The sequence below is a fragment of the Prinia subflava genome, chromosome 15 (genome assembly GCF_021018805.1).
Source record: "Prinia subflava isolate CZ2003 ecotype Zambia chromosome 15, Cam_Psub_1.2, whole genome shotgun sequence".
Classification (NCBI taxonomy): Eukaryota; Metazoa; Chordata; class Aves; order Passeriformes; family Cisticolidae; genus Prinia; species Prinia subflava.
In genome coordinates this window covers 17,203,942-17,229,072 of record NC_086261.1, presented here as the reverse complement: position 1 = coordinate 17,229,072, position 25,131 = coordinate 17,203,942, and the positions used below count along the sequence as shown (strand labels likewise).

General features: G+C 48.2%; 2 protein-coding genes across 3 annotated transcripts in view; both read left to right on the top strand.

Moving 5' to 3' along the window:
* Positions 1-31: 31 nt before the first annotated feature.
* On the top strand, positions 32-2,364 carry PCLAF (PCNA clamp associated factor). Its single transcript, XM_063412466.1, has 4 exons — positions 32-368; positions 470-547; positions 735-876; positions 1,946-2,364. The coding sequence occupies exons 1-4, from the start codon at positions 167-169 to the stop codon at positions 2,007-2,009; spliced, it is 486 nt and encodes a 161-aa protein (XP_063268536.1). The 5' UTR covers positions 32-166; the 3' UTR covers positions 2,010-2,364.
* A 6,206-nt stretch (positions 2,365-8,570) lies between these two features.
* CSNK1G1 (casein kinase 1 gamma 1) overlaps positions 8,571-25,131 on the top strand; it is a 100,090-nt gene continuing 83,529 nt past the window's right edge. For both annotated transcript variants that reach the window (XM_063412772.1, XM_063412770.1), the window contains exon 1: positions 8,571-8,723. The gene's annotated coding sequence lies outside the window, so the exon portion shown is untranslated. The remainder of the gene's footprint in view (positions 8,724-25,131) is intronic.

Sequence of the window (25,131 nt, the reverse complement as noted above, 5' to 3'; positions counted from 1 at the left end):
AGAGTCCGGGAATAGTTTGGGTTGGAAGGGACCGCAAATCCCATTCCACTCCATTCCATTCCATCCCAACCCAGTGCCATGGGCAGGGACCCCTTCCACTAGACCAGATCATGCCAAGCCCCGTTCAGCGTGGCCTTGAACACTTCCAGAGACGGGGCGGCCGCACATGCTCCGGCCATTGTGCCAGCGCCCCTCTCCCCTCACAGGGAGCTTCCCCTCGCTCCCCGCCGGTGCCGCGTTGGGCGGGAAGGGCAGCGGAAGGAGGGCGGCCCCGCTGCCTTGGCGGGCTGCGGCGCTGCGGGGCGGGGCGGGCACGGCCGGCATGGCGCGGACCAAGGTGGACCAGCGCGGGCGCGCCTTTCGCAAGGGTGCGGAGAGGGGAACGGGAGGGTGGCGCGGAGCGGGACGGGACGGGCAGGGCCGGGTTCCGAGCGCCGCCGCTGACCCCGCTGTCCCCGTGTTTCCGCAGTGCTGGTGGCCCGCGCTCCGCGGAAGGCGCTGGGCTCCGGCAGCATCAACGCGAGGCCGCCGCTGCCCAGCCCGAGAGGTGAGCAGGGCTTGGCTCGGCCCCTTCTCCTCCCTCCCTTCCTTCCCTCGCTTTTTCCTTCTCTCCCTCACTACGTGCTTTCTTTCTTCTTCCCTCCCTCTCTTTCTCCTTCCTCCCTCCCTCCTTCATTTCATCCCTCTCTTTTCCTCCCTCCCCTCTCCCCAGACTGCCATCTGTGTCCCCGCAGGTGACAGGCGCCCTGTGGGGCTGAACCGGGTCTGTGTGCGGCCGGTGCCCGCCTGGCAAAGGGGCATCAGCGACTTCCTAAAGCGCCCAGCCAAGGAGAACCGGGTGCCCGACGGGGAGATGCCCGGCACCAGCAGCCTGGAGTGAGTGCTGGGGCAAGGCGAGGCAGAAGTTAGGGGAAGCAAGTTGTGATATTTTTTTTTTCTCCGTGACTCTGTGAAGCTCCACTCCATCTTTGAAGGGGCAAGTGACTGGTGACAAGTTGACAGGGTGTCTCCTGACCTCTGTATCCTCATGGAAATGGTGTTTCTCAGCAAAATCTAACAAAGTTTTCAGGGACCTCGTCTAGGTTCCTGAAAATGGGTGGAGTAACTGGTAGTTGAGGCAAGTTCTCACTGCTCAGACATAATTTTGCTATCAGAGCAAAGTTTTGGAAAAAGCTTAGGGAGAGCACTAACAACTTCCATGTGCCAGGAATTGAATGGCTTTTCCAAGCTGAAACCTCAGAGATTAATCTGAGTAGGCTGTGCTACTGACTGAAAAGGCAGCAGTAGAAAATATTGTCTTACTCTCTCTTTTCCATAGAGAATTCTGGGTTGAACCTCCATTTTTCCACCAAATGTAGGTATTCCCAAACTACGAGGGGGAATCTGCAAGAATCAGCCCCAAACTCCTGCAGGACAAGCAGACAAAGGCTTTTAAGTGTGTTGGTGAAACAGAAAACATTTGCTGTAGCACAGGAAAACCTTTATCCCTTTAATGTGGAATAAGAGCAAGGTGGTGAGAAGAGAACACAGAATCTCCCCATCCAAAACAATTTGCAGCTTCCCAGTGTGCTCTGGAAGAAGCAAGAACTGTACTCACTCAACTGCACAAGCTTTTTGTTCCAGAAGTTAGTCAGGTGGAAACTCAGGTGTGAGGTGGGAGTTACGCAGCTTCCAAAGAAAAGGGTGGAACCTGTGTGTGATCCTCAGGGTCCAGGACATGCAGGGACCATCCAGGGATGTCTGGGTGTGGAATTTTATCTTTCCAGTTTGGAAGGAATGTCTCTGCAGCTGCATCTGGGCTCGGAGCACTCAGGATAAAGTAGTCCCTGTCAGTCCTGATGCCTCAAGGTGCTGTCTGAGTCATGAGCTTTGGGAAAAGGTCTTTGTTAGCCTTTCAAACCAGAGCTGGTTTCTGCTAATGCCTCTGAAATAATGCTCCTTACAGAGCTCAGACCCTGCCACTGGATCCTGCCGAAGATGGAGAGTGCTTGGAGGAAGAGGAGATGTGATCTGACCTCGATTTTCATGTTAAAATGCTCCTCCTACTCGAGCTGGGTTTTGTACATTTGTATAGTTTTTTTACAATTTTTATGGCTTCCTTTTTAGCTTTTCTACAAGACTTAAAAGTCTGAGAGATGGCATGAACACTGGAGAAATTAATTAATGTTTACTGTTTGGCATTTAATGTTCATTGCAAACCACTGGTTTAATTCTTATCTTGGTTTGCTTGAGTTCCTCCTGCATGTTGGGAAGCTTTTGTCTTTCATCTTCTGACTGCCTCGTGCTTGTCCAAGACTTGCATGATTGTGGTTGTTCTGCTTCTAAAAAGCAGATCTTCCATTTTTTAATAAACTGAAGCACACACCTGTGTTGTGTCTTTATTATAGCAAAAACTGTTAATGAAGATTTCTTTATCCAAAGATGGGAAACTGGATTTGGAAAGACACTGGAGAGGTGGGTGGGCAGCTGAAACTTGCTCTGATTAGAGGTGATGTTTAATTAAAACAAACTGGTTGTTCTAAAGAATCAGAACTTTGAAAGAGGGGGAGTAATAAATGGCTAGAATGAAATAAAACTTGTTATTGTGGCTGTTATAATGTTGCCACTTAACTTTTGGGGTAATTCATAGGAAAAAAGCAAGTGGGGCCTTGTCATAGGCCTTAATGTCAGGAGTTCTGCTTCTGCTCTCCCACAGAAGCTCCCTGAAATATCAGAATATTGTTGAGCAGATGAAAAGGGGAATTTAGGAGGAGATTAACTTTTAAAATTTAGCACATCAGGAGAGCTCAGTGGCAGCTCTTGTAGGTCAGCCTGGTGGGGAAAGTGGTGAATGGTGGAAAAACCTCTTCCTAAAAAGGAGAGTTGTTACAGAAAAGCAGTTCCAGTTTGAATGAGAAGTAGCATTTGATTTCTCCTTAACAGAAATTTTTAAAAGATAATGTAAATTAAGGGGGAAAATCTGAATGAGCCACAGACTTCTGTGCCCTGACACCACACGAAACATCATCACAGTGACAGGTCCCACGGTGGCACTACTGGCAGCTCTTTCCTGTCCCTATGACCTGCCAAACCAGCGTAGCCTCAGTTCATTTATCCCCTAAAAATGCCTGGGAGACAGCAAACACCTCTGGGCTCTGATCAGATCTGCTCATCACCTGCATCCCCTCAGCTGTTATCCGTGATCAGCTGCTCCATGAAGGCTGTGCAGCTGCCAGGTGGGAAGGGGGAAGGATGAGGAGCTGCTCATCAAGGAGCTCATGGAGACCTAAATCACAGATCCCAGAAGGGTTTGGGTTGGAGGGGACCTCAAAGCTCATCCCATTCCATCCCCTGCCATGGGCAGGGACACCTTTCACTATCCCAGGTTGCTCCAAGCCACCTCCAACCCGGCCTGGAACACTTCCAGGGATCCAGGGGCAGCCACAGCTTCTCTGGGTAACCTGTGTCAGGGCCTCACCACCCTCAGAGAGAAGAATTCCTTCCCAATATCCCCCATCTAACCCTGCCCTCTGGCAGTGGGAAGCCATTCCCCCTTGTCCTGGCACTCCAGACCCTTGTAAATAGCCTCTTTACTCGTTTCTTGTTGGCTCCTTCAGGCACTGGAAGGCCACAGTTAGGTCACCCTGAAGCTTCTCTTCTGCAGGCTGAACAATCCCAATTCTCCCAGCAGAGCTGCTCCATACTTTGAACATTTTGGTGCCTCCTCTGGACTCAGTCCAGCAGCTCCGTGTCCTTCCTGTGCTGGATTGCTCTCACACATCGTTAAACAGATAAAATCTGGTGGAGCTGGAACACACGAGGCTGTGGAGGGATGTGAGGTGCACAGAAGGAGCTTGGGATCAAATCTGTGTCTGTGGCACACACCCACCCTGCTGGGAACCTCAGGAAAGAGCAGCGTGGTACTGAGGAGCAGCTAAACTGCTTTTGCCTCTAATAAACAAATAAATATGCTCCTGCTTCACAGATAAAATCCAAATGTTTACATCAGGACCTGCAGTCTTAAAGCTGAGTTTTTAATAGGAACAAAAAGCAGGAGAAGGTGTTTACTCGGCTGCTTTCCTGCCCCAATGGGAATACAGGAGGGTGACCTTCAACCCACACTCCCTGGGGCTGGAGCTGATTTAGCTCCAGCTGTGCCCCTGCTAATCTTTGAGTCTACAGGGAAACAGGAATAGCACCCAGCTCTTCTGAAAATGAGGGGGAAAATCAGAAAGGGAGAGAGTGCTAAAGCTCAGGAGCTGCAGACAACCCAAAATAAAATTTGTAGGTAAGACTAGACTTGTAGATTTCCATGTCCAAAAGCTTGTCTGGTTGGGTTTGTTTTGTTTCCCCAGCTATTGTTCCAATAAAAATCTCCTTAAAATGGCACTGTGTGGGTCTTAGAACGCTGAGAGAGCTGCACCTATGCTGACATCTGTGCTGAAGGATTTCCATGAATCTCAAGAAGTGCTTCAGTCCAACAATATAATTCATTCAGCGTTGAAAATTAATTTATGGATAATTTGGCCGTATCACTGTACTGGGTGTAATGTTACAGCACCTAACAGGTTTTCCCTGTGAAAGGGGATTCCCACAGTCTTAGGGCAAGAGGTGTGGTCCAGAGAACCTCCTGAGGGGAACAATCAGCTGAAAATCCAGTCAGTATTACTTTTATATCTTCAGAGTAGTTTTCACTTCTGAGGTAATTTCTTGTAATTTTAAGAGATTATTCTATAATGATGATATTTTGGTTAAATTCATACGAACACCACAACTCATTCCCAGCCCCTTCCAGGGCCTAAAGGGGCTCCAAGAGAGCTGGAGAGGGACTGGGGACAAGGACCTGGAGGGACAGGATCGGGGGAAATGGCTTCCCACTGCCAGAGGGCAGGGTTAGATGGGGTATTGCAAAGAAATTCTTCCCTGGGAGGGTGCTGAGGCCCTGGCACAGATTGCCCAGAGAAGCTGTGGCTGCCCCATCCTCGCAAGCATCCAAGGCCAATTTTGATGGGATTTAGAGCACCCTGGGATAGTGGAAAGTGTTCCTGCCCATGGCAGGGGGTGGATGGAGAGGAGTTTAAAGATGTTTTCCAACCCAATCCAGCCTGTGATTCCAGCACTTTTAAACACCAGTACCCCGGGCTGACCATAGATGTCAGCAGCACCTTCAGCTACAAATGCTGGGCTGTGCCGGGGACAGACAAGGAGCCTTCTGCCTTGGACCAGTTTATTTAGGAAACGTGAAGGGAATATATAAATAAGAGGCTGGAATTGCTCATTTCCTGAGTCTGTGTTATCTTGCCAGGTAAGGAAATGGCTTCGACAAAATCACCCACCGTGTCACCGGCTGAATCCCCGTGGCTTCCTCAAACCCAGCGGTGCTGGAGGGTCAGGGATGGGCACTGAGGGCAACCCACTCCCCCCAGCAGCTTTTATTTCCATCCCAACACGTGGAATTTTCTTCCAATAGTCTGAATGATTTATCTGACCCCTGACCTTGAGAACATCACAGCCCTGAGAGCACTAATGAGCAATAAACTGTTCTCAGCCGAGCCTGCTGTCCATGCCTGAAGGTCCAAGAGCTCCTTTTCACCCAGGCTGGGGCACCCACACTTTTCCCCAGGGGATATTGGATGTACCTACATCACAAATGAGAGCTCAGGGGTTCACTGCTGGCACAATGGGCATGTGTTTTGGCAGGAGCTCTTGGATGCTCAAAAAGCACCTGGAAATTGAGCAAAGAAAGTGTTTAGGAGTGGAGATGGAAATGTTTAGGAAATGAGAATTTCCTGAGGGCGTAATATATTGAATTTTAAATTTTATGGGGCAAAATGATCCTTGTTTGGGCAAGAGAGAGCGGTGGAACAGACACAATCCTATCTCATCCCCACAGCCCAAGGCTTTTCCTTCTTCTCACAGGGATAATTACAAATTGCTGCTGCTCCAGAGCACTTTGGAGCTTTTCCTGGCAGACCCCCTCTCCCCTCATGTCTGAAGCAGGACAGAAGGCACATTTCTGTTGGATTTAGCTGGCAGGAGGGATGTCCTGCTGCTGTCCAGGGGGCAGCTGCTCGGCGGGGACAGCAGATGTCTGGGCCTTGGGGACACAGACGGAGGGGAGGGGAGCAGGGCCATCAGCTGTCAGGCTGCCGACCTCTCACCCCGCCATGGGAAATCCAGCGCCAAATCCCAGGGACCTCATCCCCGGATCAGGGGGTTTCATAGGTTTTTTTCCAATTTTCAAGGCTTATTCTAAAAAAAAAAAAATCTGTTATCAGACCATGCCCAATTTATAGCCATGACTGTTGGCTTCCCAGACTTTGGAGTGCAGCATCCCTGCTGTGGAGTGTAGTTTGGAGTTCAGGTGTTGCCTGTTTATGTGAAGGGAGATACTCTCGACTCCTAGAGCACTATTAATTTGATAAATTCCAAACCTGTTCATGTATATTCCTGCTCTAGATTGAGTGGTTACAGGGCTGTTTTTATTGGAAGAGAGTGGGGTGAGACCTTGGTGCCTCCTTGCTCTGAGTAGCTGCTCCTCCGCTCTCACCTCTCTGCCAAAACATGCACTTTTAAGCTTTTTTTTTTCCTTCTTTGGACATTACTCAGAAGGCTCTGAGGTCTGCAGGGTGCCCCTGCCCAGGCTGGCGCGTCGGGGTGGTGCCTCCCTGTGCCTGATCCTCAACAGGAGCTTCATTGTCCCTCCCGCCTCTCTGGACAAAGGGGAATTGTCCTGCCCAGCAGTTCCAGCCGCCCTGCGGCCACGAGCCGCTGCATCCCGCCCGGAGATGCAAGGAAAAAAGCAGGATGTTTCCTTTCTCTTCATAAAAAGGCGTTTGGGAATCAGGCTGGACTCTCACCTGTCTGGGCTGAGCCACCCAAACGTTTTTGGGTCAGCTTTGACCCACCCCCCTTCATTCAACACACAGGCTGGTGTTCAGACAAACTCCCAAGGGATTATCACAGGGCTAATGAGAATCCACGCGTTTAATAAGACTTAGCAGGAGAATTACTCAGACTAAAATTGATGATAAATAATTTTTCAGAATTTAGATGCTCCTTGGGGGTGCCCAGATGGTTCAGAGCAGAAAAAACGGGAGCCAAATCACAGAAATGCCTCTCCTTTTTGATCAAAGATACTGTCCATATTATGATACCCACATTATTATTATTATTATTTTCCATAGACAATCACACAAAGAATAAGCAAAATGAAGTCATTGCAGAGCAGAGGCTCACGGTAGGGTTTGACAGGATGCTGCCAGGACAGGTTTTTCAAGTGGCTGGATTGAGACATTCTACTTTGGATATTGACAACTTAAAAGGTTTAATAAGAAATATTAAGCCTTTGTTAAACCTATACTGAGTCAGCCAAGTACATATAGCTCATAAAAGAAAAAGGAAAAACCTTAAGTGAAATGTCCATTTTTATTAGAACTAGGCTTTGTTTTCAAGTCAACTTGGGAAAAATTTCCAAGCTCTGCCTCAGGATTACGAGGTAGTAGAGGAAATAAATAATTTTAATGCCTAAATTCTGGATCTCAACACATTTCCCAAATAAACCTGTGGTTCATCCTTGGTGGGGCCCATATGCTGGCAAGCTGTTATGTGTGTGCCTGGATAATGGGATTGTCCCCAGGCTGGAGGCCTGCACGCCAGGGAGGAAGGTTTTCCTCACGGTGTTTTTAACCACTTCCAAGGAATGAGCAACCTGGTTGGGTGAAGGGTGTCGCTGCCCATGGCAGGGAGGGAACGACATGGTCTTTAAGGTCCCTTCCAACCCACAGCAGTCTGTGATTCTACAAATACATCAGTTTAAAATATCCATCTGGAAAACGCCAAATCCTTCACCAGAATCAGCCTGGGAGTATCCAGGTGACAACCCCAGCGGGTTTCTGACCCTCTTCCGCAGAATCAAGGAATGGTTCGGGTTGGAAGGGACCACCCCAGTGGGTGCTGAACTCCGGAGGATGCTGAGCCCCATTGGGGTGCTGAGCCCATGTTTGTGGTGAGCCCGGCTGATGCTGAGCCCCAGAGGATGCAGAGCCTCACAGGATGCTGAGCCCGAGTGATCCTGAGTCCCAGAGGATGCAGAGCCCCATTGGATGCTGAGCCCGGCTGATGCTGAGCTCTGGTGGGTGTTGAGCCCCAGAGGATGCTGAGCCCCAGAGGATGCAGAGCCCCACTGGATGCTGAGCCCAGCTGATGCTGAGCCCCAGAGGATGCGGAGCCGGGCTGAACCCCAGAGGATGCTGAGCCCCATTGGATGCTGAGCCTGGCTGATGCTGAGCCCGGCTGATGCTGAGCCCCAGAGGATGCAGAGCCCCACTGGGTGCTGAGCCCGGCTGATGCCGACCTCCGGTGGGTGCTGAGCCCCGGAGGATGCTGAGTCCCAGCAGAGCGCCAAGCTGAGCCCCGGACGGTGCCGAGCCCGGCTGCTGCTGATCCGGGCCGGGAGCGGAGCCCCCTCGGGCGCTGTCCCGCCGCCCTTCCCGCCCGCCGCTTCCTCCTGGCAACGCCACGCGGTTTCCAGGGCCCGCGGTGCCCCGGAAGCGGCGCGGGCGCGGCGCGGCCATAGGGCGGAGCCGCGCGGGGCGGTGCCGGCGCCGAGCGCTGCCGGGTCGGGCCGTGCCCGTCGAGTGCCGTGAGGGAGGAGCTGCGGCGGGCGCGGGGAGAGCAGCGGCGGCTCCGGCCCGGCCCAGCGCGGCCCGGCCCGCCCGGGGAGCGCAGCGCGGGCGGAGCAGGTAGGGCGGCGGGGCGCGGGGCCCGGGCGGGGGGCGGTTCTGGCGCCCGCCCGCGGCGGAGGCTCCGCCGGGCTGGGCGCTCCGGCGCTCCCGGTGCGGCGGGAACGGCTCCGGCCGAGCGGGCGGAGGAGCCGCCGTGGGGCGGCCTCAGGGACCCCGCGGGGCGGCGGCGGCGGTGGCCAGGGGTCGCGGCTCCCCCCGGGGTGTGGGCGAGGGGAGCCGGGGCGGGGTGGCGGTGCTGGGCTGGTGCTGCCCGGCGGGGCGGAACGGCGGGATTTGGGTCGGGGGAACGGGGCAGCCCGAGCTGAGGGGCTGTCCCGGGAGAGCGGGGCAGGGACCTGCCGGGGAGGGACCTGGAGGCGCCTTGGGAACTGCTGAACCCGGCGGTGTTCCCGGTCTGAGGAGGCGAAATGCTCTGTGGAACTGGAGGTGTATCAGCAACTTATTTGTGTGAAGAAGTTGTATATCCCCCCTGCGTCTGGGAAGTGTTTCCATATACTGTTTGGCAGAGTGTGGAACTCTAAGGGTTGGGGTTTGTTGTCTTATCCAAATCGTGGAATCAGGATGGTTTGGGTTGGAAGGATCTTAAAGGTCATCTCATTCCACCCCCTGCCATGGGCAGGGACACCTTTCACTAGACCATGCTGCTCCAAACCACGTCCGAGCTGGCCTTGGACACTGCCAGGGATGGGGCAGCCTCGACTGCCTCAGGAGGGTGACATCTCCCCTTCCAAATGTTTCGCTGCTACCAACAGTCCCCTTTAGCCTTTCTCGACAGTGACTTCTCTGTTCGTGGGAAGTCTTTCTGAGCAGAGTCCAAGCTCTGTTGAGCTACCTCCCGTGCCTGACTTTGTGTGACATTTTCTACCTACCTCATTTGTGGTTTCTGGGCTCACCGTGACCTGCCTGCAGTCCCACTGTCACGGGTGTGACATCACACTTGACTTTTTTTTATTACTAGTGACCTAATGCCTGTCAGCTTGTGCAGCCACTCCCCAAGTTCTCCAGGACCTGCCTCTTCCTTCTCTCAGCTTCCCAGCTGCCAGCTGTGATTTACCCAGATAAACCATCTCTACATCCCTGGTTCAGTGCTGTGTTGGTAACTCGGTCTCTGTTGGGAGAGGATGATGGGTGAACTGGGAATCGGGAGCTTTGTTCCTGTTGAGAAGCTCTTATCAAGTATTAGCAGCATTTTCCAGCAGACACATTCCAAAAAAAACAAAGAGTGCCTTTGAGTTATGAGTTTACAGAGATTCAGGCTGCAAAATTCCTCAATGCTTGCCAGTGGCTCAAGTTTTGGAAGTGCCACCTGGGTGGTGAAGTGTTACTGATGAGAGAATTTGGGTTTCATGGCATTGCTGTTGTAGAGGGATGCACACACTGGTTATTTCCTCGTGAAGCTGGGCCCATACTGGAGCTTTTGCAGTCAGGGATGAGCTGGAGGTGCTGCCAATGATAAATATCAGCAGGAGTTCTTGTTCAGGGAAGGTGACCGCTGGCAAGGCGTGACCAGATAAGAATTTAAATATCATGGTGTGTAATAAAAAAAATCATTATTAGTAAAAATCCCCATGCAGATGTACTTAGGAAGAGTGGGGGATGGAGGTGAGAGCTGCCAGGGAAATCTCAGTTTCCATGCTGAAGTCCTGGTGTAGCGGCACCCCGGCACCGCTGATATTCCAGCCTTTTGGCAGAGATCTTGCCGACTCCAGTGAAATTTTAGACCATTGGCTTGATAAAATCAGGGCTCTATGCTCACACCCTGCATAAGCACCTAAGCTTTTTTCAGATACAAGTGTTTCTTTAAACAGTTCCTGCCCTGAAATCACTTTTTCTGGACTTGGCTGGAGCCTTTTTTATTCTTTAAGAACTGTTGGATGGTGAGGAAGAGGAGTCTCATCTCTCTGCTTTCCTCTGCAAGTCTATAACTGTGTGTTTTCAACTGCTGGTCAAAAGTCCTCACAAGTATGGGCTCCTTGCAGTGTTTTGTCTAAGTTCTATTTTCTGGACATAAGGGCTGGAGACTTGCACCAGATTCTCACAATAAATTTCTCTGTGGCCGGTAAATACCTGCCTGTGTTCATGCCAGAGTTGCTTCCTATAAATCAGCTCTTCTCTCCATTGGTGCTTTTGGAAAGCTCGGCCCAGCTGTTGGCTCCTTATTTGCAAACCCCACAGTCACTCTTTTCCATGTTCTCCATCATTTTCTTCCCTGCATGTGTTTGCTCAGAGCTGATCCCTGAGGGGAGCAGGGCACAGATTGGCTCTGGGATGCTTTGCCATGGAGAATTCCTTGTGCTGGTATCCTTCGTGTGTGAGACAGGTTGGTGGCTCACGGGTCATGGCAACAATCTAATATCCTGTCTCTCTTTCTTTTTCCTTGGATTGAAGAGCTTTCCTGTTCATAGTAGTGTTTCTTGTGAGGTGGGAAGTGTGTGACCTTGTTTCATTCCAGCCCATCTAACTTGCTCTTCCACAGGAGTTTTCATGCTGTTCCAGTTCTGTGTATTGGCAAGAAATTGGTTTGCTGTGCCGGAGTCACCAATGGAAAATATTCAGGCAGGTTCAGAACTCCACTGTGAGGGAGTTGTGAGCTGGGCAAGATCCTAGGTCCATCCTAGTCCACAGCCACTTGCTGTTTTCCCTGCCCTAACACTGCTCCCTTTTCCAGCTCTTAGGAAGCAATCAGCCGCTGTGTATTTTCAGGTTAACAGATGAAATCCTGTGTAATGCCTTAAAAAGTGCTACCAGATGAGACCAGGAATCCATCTGGCCTGGTATCCTGCTCACTGGTAACCAGGAGCAGATGCTTGGGGAGGGGAGAACACAATCACAGCAGATCTAATCCAGGGAAATAGTGCTTTATTTTTCTCTCTCCAGCAGTTCATGACCTCCCTGAGCCAGGTGTTGAATTTAAGAACCTTCACACTTCTCTTCATGATATTCATGATTTCAGGAAAATACTTTTTCCGTTCCTGGTAGTCTCTTGGCTGAATTGTGCTCATATATTTAGACTTTTTGTGGCTCTTGTTTTTCATGTCATTGCCAGGTCTGCTCCAGGCTCCTCGAGACAGGTAACATAGGAGGGGTGGGGCACAGGACAACGGGGGATGTTGACAGAGGTGCTGGGTTATATTTATGGTGCAGGTACCTCTTTAGAGGTATTTTAGAGGTAATTTATCCTGTATTATCGTGTTTGTAATTACAAATGTTGTGCTCATTAGTGTGCTCGTTAGTGATCTGAAAACCATGGAGCCATGGTTTTTGTGGAATACTCTGCTGTAGTCCTGCTTCCTAGGGTTGGCTTGAGTTCAGTCTGTCGTGTTTCTTGAAGCTGACGTTAGGGTGGCTGTTCCTGATGTGCTGCTCTGTGAATTGTATCACCCACTCATATCACGAGATTTTACTGCAATTCCTTGGAGTCATGGCTCTTATTTACTTCTCATCTTGAATTATTCAGAGTAGCAAATGTTGTCATCTGAGTAACACAGCTCAGCATCAAGCAGCATCCTTTGGTGAGTCCCTTCTGCTGCAAAATGGACCAGTGATATGTTCTTCCTGCCTTTTTTACCCCCTTAGTTATTTATGTACATGAAGGATTTTTCCTTTTTTCCTGTAGTTTTTCCTCTCCAGAGAGCTTTGATAGATTCTGCCATGCAGTATTGCTTTTTTCAATGGAATGTATCAGCTGCTTTTCCCTTGCTGATGTGCTCTGTCCACTGCAAAAGGAAGAAGGAAAAGGTTAAAAAAGGCAGCAGCCTCTGACTCCTGAGACGTGGCTTCATTTTGTACAGTATAATTAGCCCTGCAGCAATTTAGGCTGGTCTTGAGGCCAGCTCTGGTTTGCCCAGCATGGCTGCCTGGGCTATGGTTGCCTAGACGCTGCTGAATTGTTCTGTCAAAGCTGGGCCAAGAGACTTTCAGGTACCAGCTTTAAACAAGGGCACTTCCCCATCTGCTCCTGTGTGACTCTGGAGTAAACTGAGGCTGTTGCTGTCACCTTATTGTCTTTTGGCACCAAAAGCCTGATTTCTGGGGTCAAGTAGGGAGAAAGGAGATGGCCAAGCTCAGCAGAGTGCATATAAAACACAATTTTAATTTTTGGGAGATGTTGTCTGATGATTCATTAACAATAATAGATGTGGCTTCTAACCCTTTTTTTTTTTTCTTATTAAAAGCTTGTAAATTTAGCTTTTGTTTTGTTCTTGGATATTTAGCCCTGCTGTACTGATGGATTGGCTTTGATTACTTGGTCAGATTGCACTGTAGGGCCCACACCAATATTCCAACTACCATCCAAAGAGAAGGCAGGAATTACTTTAGATGTTAAGATGAAATTCTTCTCTGTGAGGGTGGTGAAGGCCTGGCACAGGTTGCCCAGAGAAGCTGTGGCTGCCCCGTCTCTGGAAGTGTCCAAGGCCAGGCTGAACAGGATTTGGGGCACCCTGGGATTGTGGAAAATGTCCCTGCCCATGGCAGGGGGTGGAACAGGTTGAGCTTTAAGGTTCCTTCCCATCCAAACATTCTATGGTTCTATGAGCTGCTGCTTCTCTCAGCCACTCCTGGGGAGGAATCACTTTTTGCTGTTTAAGAACTCGGTCCTGGTGTCACACACTGACCTGGCATTTGCTCTGGTGACACGGAGGGATGCAGGGCCTGGCTAATGCTGGGTGTCTGCTTGTGCAGCACACTGGTGACACCGTGGCAGCTGCTTCTGCTGCTGCCAGTGTCTGAGGCTCTGTTTTTGTAGTTTAAACTTGTAATTCTGATTTACAGGGGATTTCTTGAAACAAAAAATTGAGTTGCTCAAATGGTTTTGTCAGCTTTGGTCCTCTAAATGTTTGCTTAGTCCTTATGGAGTTTTTTTAATGTCTAGTGGCTCTTCTACTCTCCACTGTGTTTTGAATGAACTTGCTGTGTCCACTTGCAAACCAGACACTTGAGTTTTTCCGTCATACTTTTAGACTTCCAGCATTTGTGAAGAAGCACTCCTGACCCTTGTTTTTGTCTTTCCATCTGACTTGCACTGTATTGATTTTTTTTTTCTAGCTGTGGATTTTCACATGGCTAATTCTTGTCCCATCTGTAGGAGTTCTTGAGGAGATGAGGCTCTTATGAATCACCTTCTTTCCCCCCAAAGATGCATCCTCCTCAGATACACTCTTCTCTGGATCTCCTGGCTTTCTCTACCCTTCTTCTGCAATGTGAGAAGAGCCTTTGATTTTGATTGCAGGGGCCACTGTCGTGGTGCTGTTTGGATCCTTTCAGTCCTTCTCCTTGTACAAGCTTCCAATTGTCCCAAAACCTTCTCAGATCCTAAAGAATGCAAGCCTGAGTGTGGGAGCCATTCTTAGAGATGCTGTCACACAACTCTCGCTCTTCACCTTCCTATTCTCAGTCTGAATTTTGCCTGTGGACACTTCCCTCCTCTTTTGCTGGCTGTACCCTTGAAGACAAGAGCCTGGAGTGCCAGGACGAGGGGGAATGGCTTCCCACTGCCAGAGGGTGAGGTTATATGGGTTACTGGGATGGAATTGTTCCCTGTGAGGGTGGAGAGGCCCTGGCACAGGTTTCCCAGAGCAGTTGTGGCTGCCCCACCCATGGAAGTGTCCAAGGCCAGGCTGGATGGGGCTTGGAGCAACCTGAGATAGTGGAAGGTGTCCCTGCCCATGACAAGGGGATGGAATGGGATAGGCTTTAAGATCCTTCCAACCCAACCCATTCTGGGATTCTACAAAGTGGTAAAATCTCAGAATTGTTGTACCTACTTCATGTCTATATTCCACATTAACACCCCCCTCCCCTTTGTTTTTGACTTGAGGAAGGAGATATTTGAACTCCTTGTTAAATGGCCCATTTAATTTCTGGTTCATCAGACTCTCCTTACCTTTTAAACAATCCCTTTTCTTTCCTAGAAATTGGTAAAAGCAGCAGTGAAACTCAATAGGAGTGAAATTACCATTTTCTCCTTGTTTTTCATATGTTCTTCCTTCCTGTCAGATCCATTAGGAGCAGCCCATCTCCTGCAATGGATAGGTGTCTCTTACCTGTCTGAATCTTCTGGTTTCCTTTGCTCGTCCTTTTTTGAGCAAATCTCTTCCAGAGAACAGCTTAATAGCCTGAAAAGTTGACAGTGATTCCACCCTCAAGATCAGCCTGACAGTTTCTGTGTTGTGGAAGACAATTGAATAGCTTGGATTTTCTACTCTGAGCATTTAATGCAGGAATTGGGGATATTCATTGGGGAGATGGGAAAATTGTTTTCCTGTCTGCCTCTGCTCTCCTGATGCTTTTTCAATTTTTTTTTCCCTGATGGTTATATGATGACATTCCTTTAGGCTGGGAATATTGTGGCTGTTTACAAAGATGTGAAGGTTTCTCTGCAGTCCCCAATCTTTTTCCAGAGCTCATTGTGTCTCTGTAGCTCTTATAGATGAGTTTGCCATGTTGTGTGGGGTGCATTAGAGGAGGCCACATCATTTATTAAATATCCGGAGTAGCTGCTGTCCTATATACATGTTTTAATGCCTAGTGATAAAGCCTGGGGAGTTCATGCAGTTTGTGCTCAGGTTAAGAAAACTCTGAAATACCTGCTTCCTATACAGCTACTCCTTTTTCCCAGCCCACAAGGAGGAATTGCTGTGCGTCAGTGCCAAAGGTAGTTAAATCAAGTTGTGGCAGAAATCTATTCGAGCTCTGTGAAACCAACCTGTCTGACGTGTTTCCTGGAGCTATTTTATGTTAGAAAAGATGGTCTCTTCCATCTCACTGATTCACTGCAGAGATCAGTTCATGATTTAACCCCTGCCCTGCCCTGGGCTGATCCAGGATGGGGGGGATGGTGGGGGATGGAGGATTCTGTCCCTCTGCACTGCTCTAGTGAGACCCCACCTGCAGAGCTCCTTCCAGCCCAGGGATCCAACATCAGAAGGATGTGGAGCTGCTGGAGCCAGTCCAGAGGAGGCCATGGGGCTCCAAGGGCTGGAGCCCCTCTGCTCTGGAGCCAGGCTGGGAGAGCTGGGGGTGTTCATCTGGAGAAGGCTCCAGGGAGACTTTAGAGCCCCTTCCAGTGCCTAAAGAGGCTCCAAGAAAATCAAAGAGGGAGTTGGGAGAAGAGCCTGGAGTGCCAGAACGAGGCAGAATGGTTTCCTGCTGCCAGAGGTCAGGGTTAGAGTTGATATTGGGAAGAAATTCTTCTCTGGGAGGGTGGTGAGGCCCTGACACAAGGTAATACCTTGTTTGTAGAAATAAACCAAACTCAGTCTTCCTTTGTTTTGCACATTCATTTCTGAGTTACAAGTTAGAGGATAGATTCAGATCATTTCAGTTGTCATCCTTCACATGAATGGAGGGCTCACAACAGGGAAAAATAAGACAAGAAATCTGAATGCATCTGTCTGGCTCAGCAGGTATATAAATCAGGTATATAAATTGACCATAGAGTCATTGACTTGTTTGTGTTGGCATTGGCTTTAAGATCATTGAGCCCAGCCATTAAGGTTACTTCTCTTATATAAAACTCCTCAGGTGGGTTTTGGAAGAGTAGCAGTTTGAAGTCTCTCACTTGCTGGATCTTCAAGATTTCATTCCTCACTCAAAACTTATTCCAGATCTGACTGCTGTTTGTTGTGTCTATTACAACAAATGAGAGGAAGTTCTCTAAAATACAGCTTTAATGTTGTTCATCGACAGTGGCGATTCTGGCAAGTGTAAGGGAAGAGTTTGACTCTTAAGGTTGGAACAAGCGGCTTCCGTGTGCAGCAATCCCATCCCGCCAGGTCTTGGCCGTCCTTAGTTACCTTGTAACTGTCTTCCTTTGTAGTGTGCAAGACCAGTTGAGTTTCTGCAGCTTATTTTTATTTCCTAGATCTTAAAAGAAAAGTTTCAATGAGCAAATGAAACTTAAGAACGTTTAACGTCTTATTCTAATGAAGCAGAGGCCACAGGCTTTGTAGTTGTCTCTTTTCAAGTCCGGGTTAGACTTCAAAGGTCTTGCCTTTAGGAGTTTCATGCCGACTCATTCTTGCTGTCGCTTTCTGGCAGGTCACAGCACTCTGGTTTATGTGGGGGAAGGGACTGGAGCAGCACGTGTTTTAAGTAACTTCTTGGATGGAAATAAATACTTCCAAAATACCTGCTGTGTGTCATTCCTCCAGGTGGTGACATTCTTGAAAGTGTTCAAGGCCATGTTGGATGGGGCTTGGAGGAACCTAGTCTAGTGGAAGGTGTCCCTGCCCATGGCAGGAGGTGGAACAAGGTGGTCTTTAATGCCCTTTCAACCCAAATCAGTCTGTGATTTTACAATTTTTCCCCACACTGAATAATTTTCACTCCCTGGTTGCTCTCTCATTATTCTAGCCACGGCCTACCTCAGCTGGCTTGCCTTCAGTGCTGGGTTGGATGCTTTGGAGGCCCTCAGGTTCTCCAAATTATCATCCTGCAGCTGACACCAGGCCTGTAGCCACTTTGGCATCTGATACTGCTTCCCAGCTGTCCTCTCTTTGGAAAGGTTTTGTCCAGTTTCCTGTTCTGAAGCAGCTCTGTGCAGTGTTGGCAGCCCTGAGGCTGCAGTTTGACTTGTGATAGATGCAATGCCAGTGTGGTAAATCATTGCTGGGCTGTGCTTTGCATCTCTGGAGGGAATATCTCTGCTCAGATCCCTGGTATTCTGTGATTAAAATCCAAGACTGGTGTTAGGCTCCAACATAAGTCACAGCTCTTTGGTTTTGTGTGGATTTGCTGGGTACAGTGCTGGTCCTTGGTGGTTTTTATCCCTTCTGTGTTAAAAGTTACTGGGCATGCCAGAATGCCTTTACCTGTCAGATCCATGTCTGAGAGCAGGATGTTTTAGAACCACTTGTTCTGGTCTTCCTGGTGCTTCGACTTTAAGGAGACAGTGTGATTGAAGACAGGAGTTTGGGGGGAACTCGGCTGCTGTGGTGATAGCTACAGGTTTTGTCTGGGGGACCTAGGGGTTGTGGCATCCTCCTGGCTGGGGCCTCTGCAGGGACAGGTTTGGTAAGAGCAGTGATGTGCAGGTGACTGCAGGATGTTCAGGTAGCCCTCTGTGTCACCATCTGTTCGCAGAGGCGTTAAGGGTGACTTCCAGGTGTCTTTTGGAACATACTCAACATGCAATGTGAGAAACCTTGTGCCTGGTTGGACTTGGTGCAGTCATCTTAGTAATCCTGGCTTTGCATGCTTGAGCTAATGCTCCTGTGTGAGCTTTTGGCATCAAAATAGGTTCTTGAACATCTCTGAAGCCCTGTAGGGCTGAGGCAGATAGTTCAGAAATTTCACAGTAGTGTCTTAAACCATATTCTTTAAATTGTTTTTTTCCTATCGGTAGATTCTTGCAGTGATCTTGGACATCAAACCTCAGTTGACTGCTGTGGTCCTTCTGTGGCTCATGGCTGACAGTGATCCTAAGACCTAACACAGTTGAAGAACCCTCACCTCTTTGGCTTGGCAAATTATTAAATGTTTGACAAAACTGTTGGCTGAGACACTTTTTGGTAAACGGTAGCTTGTGTCCACAAACTGTTCGATCAGCCTCTGCTAACATTTACAGAAGCTTGGAATAATCCCTGAGTTCTTGTCTGTCTGCTCTTGTGTGGCTGTTAGAGCTGTAGTGTGAGGTGAGATAGAGGAGGAAATGTGCTTGCTAAGGAGGTGTTCTAAAATATATTTGCACTGAAACCCCATCTGTTAAATCTTCTTGAGCTCCTCCTGCCGACTCTGAACGTAGTGGTTTTGCACATTCAAGTGAACTAGCCCTGGTGCCGAGTTTGTGGGGTACTCAGAGACAGCTCCTCTCTGATGGATTGGGATCAGGCTCCCCATTAAAACTTCAAGATCATTTGCAATTAAATGGGAGCCTTGCATGGGGTTTACCCTAGGACCAGTGCTCCACACCAGTATCCGAGCTTCCCTTAACTAACAGACTTGCCTGAGGCACAGGTGGCTAAATTTAGTCTTCCAGCGAGCTTGGTGTGACCTTGTGCTGCAAGGACTTTCTACTTGCATCTCTCTCAGCACGTAAACACTGTTTTTGTGTGGTGGACAGAGCGTTGAGGCTCGATGATGCCAAACAGCTTTTTGTGTTTGTCATTGGCCCAACGCTTCCAGTGTGGCTGTTGGCAGGAATTAACTCCAGATCTGAGTGCAGTGCAAAAGGTTCATGAGTGATCCTCTGGTACAAAGCCATCCTCACCAGAGGGTATTAAGGCTTCAAAGGAGACAGACACGATGTGGTGTGTAGAGCAGATTACTTGGTAACAAACATTTTTAATTGACAGCTACGCTGAAGATTAGGGCTTGAAAGTGAAAGTTGAATCAAAGCAGCTTCATACAGATGCGATTTCTGAACTGTGGGAAATGTAATGTTGGCCTTCGAGGTAACATGAAGCTGTGCATGTTATCTGTGCAAAATAGCACTTCAGCTTCTGGGAGAAGTTTGTAGTATGTGTGATTTGTTGCACAGAGGTGGCCAGTTCTGGCATGTGCTTCCTTGCGTGGGTTTGCCTCCTTGTGTGAAGTGAGACTTATCCTCCATGTTCAACTTTAGCAACTTCTCATTGAAGCTGTTTCTAATTAAATATGTAATTCAACCTACGAGCATCATGAAGACGATGCCTTCAGTGTGTACTCAGGAGTACTCAGAGTACTTCTGTGGAGCTCTTCTGCCGTCCTCCAAAAATGCCAGACTCTGAAGTTGGCAGCATGCTGCCAGCTGAATGGGAAAAGTTGCTGGGAAGTTGAACAGGATTTCTGGGTGTCTGCCATGCTGTTCAGAGCACAGTGAGTGCTGTGGGGTTTTTGCCTTGTGAAAGAAACTTTCACAGGTGAGTGGGTAAAACCCTTTGGTTGGCATGGACATGGCTTGGGGCCGTTAGGATTCATCCCTCTGGCATTGACTCTGTGGTTGTTGGTGCACTGATCTCTTGCTTGCCACAGGTAGTACACATTGTTTTATTTTTTGGAAGGCTGAAATATTAATCTGATTAAGGATTAGAGTAGTTGAGTAATACACTGAGTGAATTGCAGTGGGCGAGTGTGTGACTACTCCTATTGTGTTGTGCATTTCTGGTCATTGTGTCTTCACCAGGGTTGGAAAACATGGAGAGAGAAAGTAGAGTGGAAGGTGGATGAGAAGCTCTCTATCCTGGGCAGCCTGAAATGCCTGAGACTCTTGGGATTGGGAGGATTTCTTTCTAAAGCAGGCAGCAAACTTCTGAATGTTGTTCCAGAGCTGTGTAGAAGCTGTTGGTTTAGGAAGTTGGACAAACAAAAAAAGTGATTGGACAAACTCAGGATCAGCATGTCCATAAAATGGATGGTGGTAGGACTGGGCAGTTCTGTCCATGCCAACATCTGTAATCCAGCAGTGGCAGATCCTGGAGCAGACTGCAGGAGTTTGCTGCTCCCTGGCTCATCCTCAATTGTCATGGACAGAATTGACACAAGTGCTCTCCTACTATTAATTCCACCTTTCTGAACCTCCTGCCTTTCCAGAATCCTGGGGCAGCATGAGGAGGTGGTATTTCTGAAGAGCTCTGGAGGATGCCTTAGAGATTCTTACAGGAGGGGAAATCTCCTGCTGTTTCCAGGATACTGTCCATATCTACAGGTCTCCCATGCTGGGCTGTTCAAAGGACATTTGCTGTACAGTGTACTGAGGCTTATGAGTAAAAGCATTCCGGGAGGGATAGGTAGAAACGGAAAGGAGGGAAATAAAATTAGAAATTAGGGTTGAAGAAAGGAATTGAACATAAAGTTCTTGGTCCCTTTAAAAGGGGAAAATTATTGAAATTCCACCTTTCTATGCAGAAAGTGGGAGGAGGTGATCATAATGCCTCTCTTCAGCTTTCTCAGCGTGGGATCCAGCAGGCAGCTGGGCTGGCAATCAGCTGATAGCCCAGAACAGGGCAGGGACAGCCAAGAGTGAAGCAGCACAAGTTCATGTCCTCCTCTGTCATACTAATTACATGCAACGTACATATATATATATATATATGATCCCAATATGTACCTTGTGTTCATGTCATGGCTGATCAAGTGTGGGTTACTTTTTTAGCTTCATAATCTGTGCCTGCTAAAAATCTAGTTTTAATCAGACATTGACCTATTAAATGAATGAGGAGCTGCTAATGTAGTTCCATACCTAAACATGAAACTTGGTATTTTAATATTTTCCCTGGGATTGAAACATCCTATTGTGGAACGTTTACAGCTTGAAGTCTTTTTTGTTACCTCTGCAGAGGTACCTGCTGTGTCCAAAAGGGGAGATTTTCTCCTGCCTTTCCCATATACTGCTCGTCAAACCTGTTCCTGAGCTGCCCTGAGTTTCTGACCTGGCACAGAGCTCTCCAGGTATTGTTGGGTTGATTTTCTCCTGTTGCTGTAGTGAGTTAGACTTGCTCAGCAGTGGGTCTGATAAGGGGAGGAAGCACCAGGTTCCTGCAGCTCTTTGGTTACTCAGTGTTACAGAGAGCAGGGTGTGGGTTTTCCTTCAGAGATGCTGTTTTGTGCTGGTGTCAGTTCTAGGCTGCAGACATCTCCCAGCTTTTGGGGCACACGTGGATTGTTGTGGGGTTCACACATGGAGAGGGAGAACTACAAGCAGAAAAAAACCTGAGGTCTCCTAAAAACTTGAGGAGCAGCAGCAGAGGCCCTGAGGAATGGAGGCTACTCAGTTTAATTTAGTGTCACTCCCTCTCTTTAGAGACCCATGGTGTCACCTGAGCGTGTGATGAACTTTCTGAATCTCTCAAGTAAGGAAAAGGATCTTAAATATCTGTATTTGGGTTACTGGCTTGTGCTTAGGTCTGAAGAGGTGTATGAGCTGAGCTGGCTGTTTGAAAGAGCATTAAATCAAGAGTCTGTTAATGATTGAGTAAACCCATGTGGTAAGGGAGGAATGTGGAGCAAATCATCATTGCTGTGCAGGTTGGGAGCAGTGAGTGCTCCAACAGCTCTGTTATCCTTCCTTCAAAAGAATGTGAAGAACTGAAGCAGCTCATCTTCAGATGTGAATCAAAGGGATCTTGCAAGAAAACTCCTTAGGCTAGATGGGATTTAAAAAAAAATTTATTATTATTTTTTGTAAGTATTACTGCATGATGGTCTGGGTTGAGATTGACACCTGGAGTGTGAACTGGGCCGTGTCTGACAGCAAATGCCATTTGGTGTGATTTAAACTTAGGAGGGCTTTATCCCTCTTCCAGAGGCACTGGGAGTGGCAACATTTCCTGTACAGATGCTAGAAGGGTATTGACTGTGTGATTCATGTAACCCATAAAGGGATCCTTGGAAAAGAAGAAAACAATAATAATAATATAAAATATGAGCAAAGTTCAATGTGATAATGGTAATAGAGAGTGTGTGAGCTATGTACTGTGCACTTCACAGGGGGGTATAAGATGAGTGAGTGCTGTGTACAGGCATTCTGGGCAGATCGGGATCAGAGTCTTCCTCAAAGCCTTTTTCCATAAGATAATGAGAGTTCAAAATCCCACTTATAAATATTTTTCATAACTCAATGTGTAGTCAAGGTGGATGCTCTGTTTTGACCCTTCTCTGTGAACTCAGGGCACCCAGACCCTTCCTGGGGGCTATCATGGGATACCCTCTGCTCTTGCTGTAGGGGAAGGCAAAGGGGAAAAAACTCTATTTCTTTGCAATATAAAAAGAGTAAAAAGCAGATGTTTCATATTAAGATATGTGCTTGTTTTTCCCTGAGCCACACGCTCGCTTTCTTCCAGACTACTGTTCCTTGCACAGTATCTGCAGCTGCTGCAGGGGAAAAGGTTAAATCATCTCAAAGTGAAAAGTAAAATACTCCTTGGGTGGGCTTTCCCTGTTAGAGTTTCAGGCTCTGATAGCTGTGCCAGACAGGTCAGGGTTTGGGAGCAGAGGCTCACGTTGAAAGGGTAAATTAGAGTTCTCTTCATGAGCGTCCTCAGCCGAGCTGTCACATCCCTGTGCTCCCAGGCAGAGGTGTCAGCAAACCACATCATATGGAATGATTGCTGCTGGAAGCACGCAGGGCAGCTCAGTGCTGGGAATACCTCAGGTATAGTCCAGGAAAGCATATCATGAAATTTAATTTAGAATAAGCAGGCCTCTCTTCCTGATGAGTCAAAAGATTTAAAGAATCGCATTCCATAGTGTTCCTGTGTTGCAAGTAGACTCTAGCTGAAGCTGCCTTCATGTTTTCTCTGATTTTTTTAATCTTTGTATTATTTGAGGCACTGTTCTGTTCCCTTTCATCACAAAGATGATTGGCATCAGTTTTGAAGCCTTCAATATTTTGCTGTTATGGAAGTGTAGGCCCCCATTATGTGTTAGGGACAGGCAGCTTACTGGGAATGTCAAACCTTTGTGTGCTGGGATTGCATTGGTCATGGCATCAGGTAACTCCAAAAAATATTTGCTATTTTCATTTTGTAAATACAGAATTGAAATCTAGACCTGTTTGCAGCATTCCCTTGCTGTGTTGGAGGTATGCGGGCTACTCATGAGTTAAGGGATTTAGGACAGAGATGCCAAATGGGTTTTGTAAGCTGCAGGTATAATTTTGTTTTTTTACCTTGGTGTGAGATGGTGAAGGCTGTTCTGAGCAGTGCTCAAGTACAGTGTGGGATAAAGGCTGACTCTCTTTTTCTTCAGCTGAGCAGAATGAATGTAGATATCAGCTTTGGGGTGTATTCAGGGAGGAATTTTCAAATTACTGAGTCCAAGCAGGAGCTTTGCTTCAAGTGCAGTCATGAAGGCATTCATCTCTCTGTCCAGCTCTTCCTCAGGCATTGAATGTGTTTGGTTTTGGCAAAAAAGGCAGCAAAATCTACTCAACAATGTGTGACTCTTCCCCTTTTAACCCTGCTACATTCCATCTTTTGAGGGCAGACAGCCTTAACGTGTCATTGAGGTCCTTTCTACTTCACTGCTGCTCTGCTGGTTTTGATATCTACTGATAATCAGCAGATAATGTTGCTGATTTATTCACAGCAAAATGCTGTTTATTGAGTCTGCAGTCAAAGTTTGTGTCTCTTCTGCCAAGAAGTGGTTCTTTAGTGGTTCTTTAGTGGTTATTTAATGTGTGTATGGGGGGTAAGTCAGGTCACAAAACCATCAGGGGTGCATGTGGGAGGACAGTCCACTCCAGAGCTGGCAGGAGGTGGGTCCAGATGTTGTTCAGGTAGCCAGACCTATTTGTGGCTACAAAACCTTTGTGTGGGTCTGGAGAGGAACTGGACACACTCTGGAGAGGCTGCCCTGAGTGTTCCTGACAGAGCTGTAGAATGGCCTGAACTGGAAGGGACCCACAAGGATCAGCAAAGCCCAGCTCCTCACCTTGCACAGGACAACCATAGCAATCACACTCAGAACACTCATGCCCAAACTGACTTGGGGAGGCCCAAAAATACAAACCAGTAGAGGTGGAAAAATGCATAATATTCTTACTCTCTTCCTTCCCAAACGTGTGCATGGGTGCTGTTCCAAACTGGAGGTCAAGTTGGCTGTGTCCTGTTCTTTGGTTCACCTCTTTGGCTCTTGAAGGATGTGACAGTCAGTGTGAGAGGACAGGCCACCAGCAGAAGCTTTAAGTCTTGCTGGTTGTTTTCCACATTACTTTTCAAAGCAAGAAGCAGATGAGAAGTTTGTTTCAGAGTAAAAACCAATGTCCTTGAAGGCATGGTGTGAAAAGCTAGTATTTGCTACCTCGAATACACAACCAGGTCTTTCATCTCCTCCAGGGGCCAGGGAAATACTGGCCAGCCTGAACCAGGGGGGCACAACTTCTGTGGCATAGTGCCTCCAAGGTGGGGGTACAGCCCAGCCACTTTTTGGCTCCCCAAGGAGGACAGGGCTTCTGCCACAGCAGGGAAGGTGACTCTACAAATCCACTTCTCCATAGTTCTCCCAGGAAGCTGGTACACAGAGTTTTTGGATCTTTCGTATTTCAGCTCATTATTTTATTACCAGTTAGCAGCACAAAAAATCTGGGCAGCACTTTGAAAAAGCTTCTCATCTTTAGGTCTGAGGTGTTTGTACTCTTCCCAAATTAAAGCACAAGAACAATATTCAAATTCCAGCCTAATGGACACTGCCCTACTCCAAAGTGTTCACACCATGGAGCACAGCAGAAAAGGTGCAATGGCTCCCACCAGCATTAGATGATGGAACACAACCTCAGGAGCCAAACAATGCTCCAGCACTTGCACTCAGCTCAGACAATGAGAACCCAGCTTAGCAGTGCCAAAGATGTGTAATTCTCTGGAAATAGAGTGTGTAATTCTCCAGAAACAAGTGACTTATCTGAAAAGCAACCCATCAGTCTTGGACCAGTGGGGGTCCACATGAGCAGACTCTCAATCAAAGCATTCCACTGTCCCATGCTAGGACG

Excerpts from the sequence above, each read along its gene's own strand:
- PCLAF (XM_063412466.1), top strand. The coding sequence starts at position 167 with ATGCTCCGGCCATTGTGCCAGCGCCCCTCTCCCCTCACAGGGAGCTTC. Across the intron at positions 548-734 it reads GCCGCTGCCCAGCCCGAGAG|GTGACAGGCGCCCTGTGGGG; the intron begins GTGAGCAGGGCT and ends GTGTCCCCGCAG. Across the intron at positions 877-1,945 it reads CCCGGCACCAGCAGCCTGGA|AGCTCAGACCCTGCCACTGG; the intron begins GTGAGTGCTGGG and ends TGCTCCTTACAG.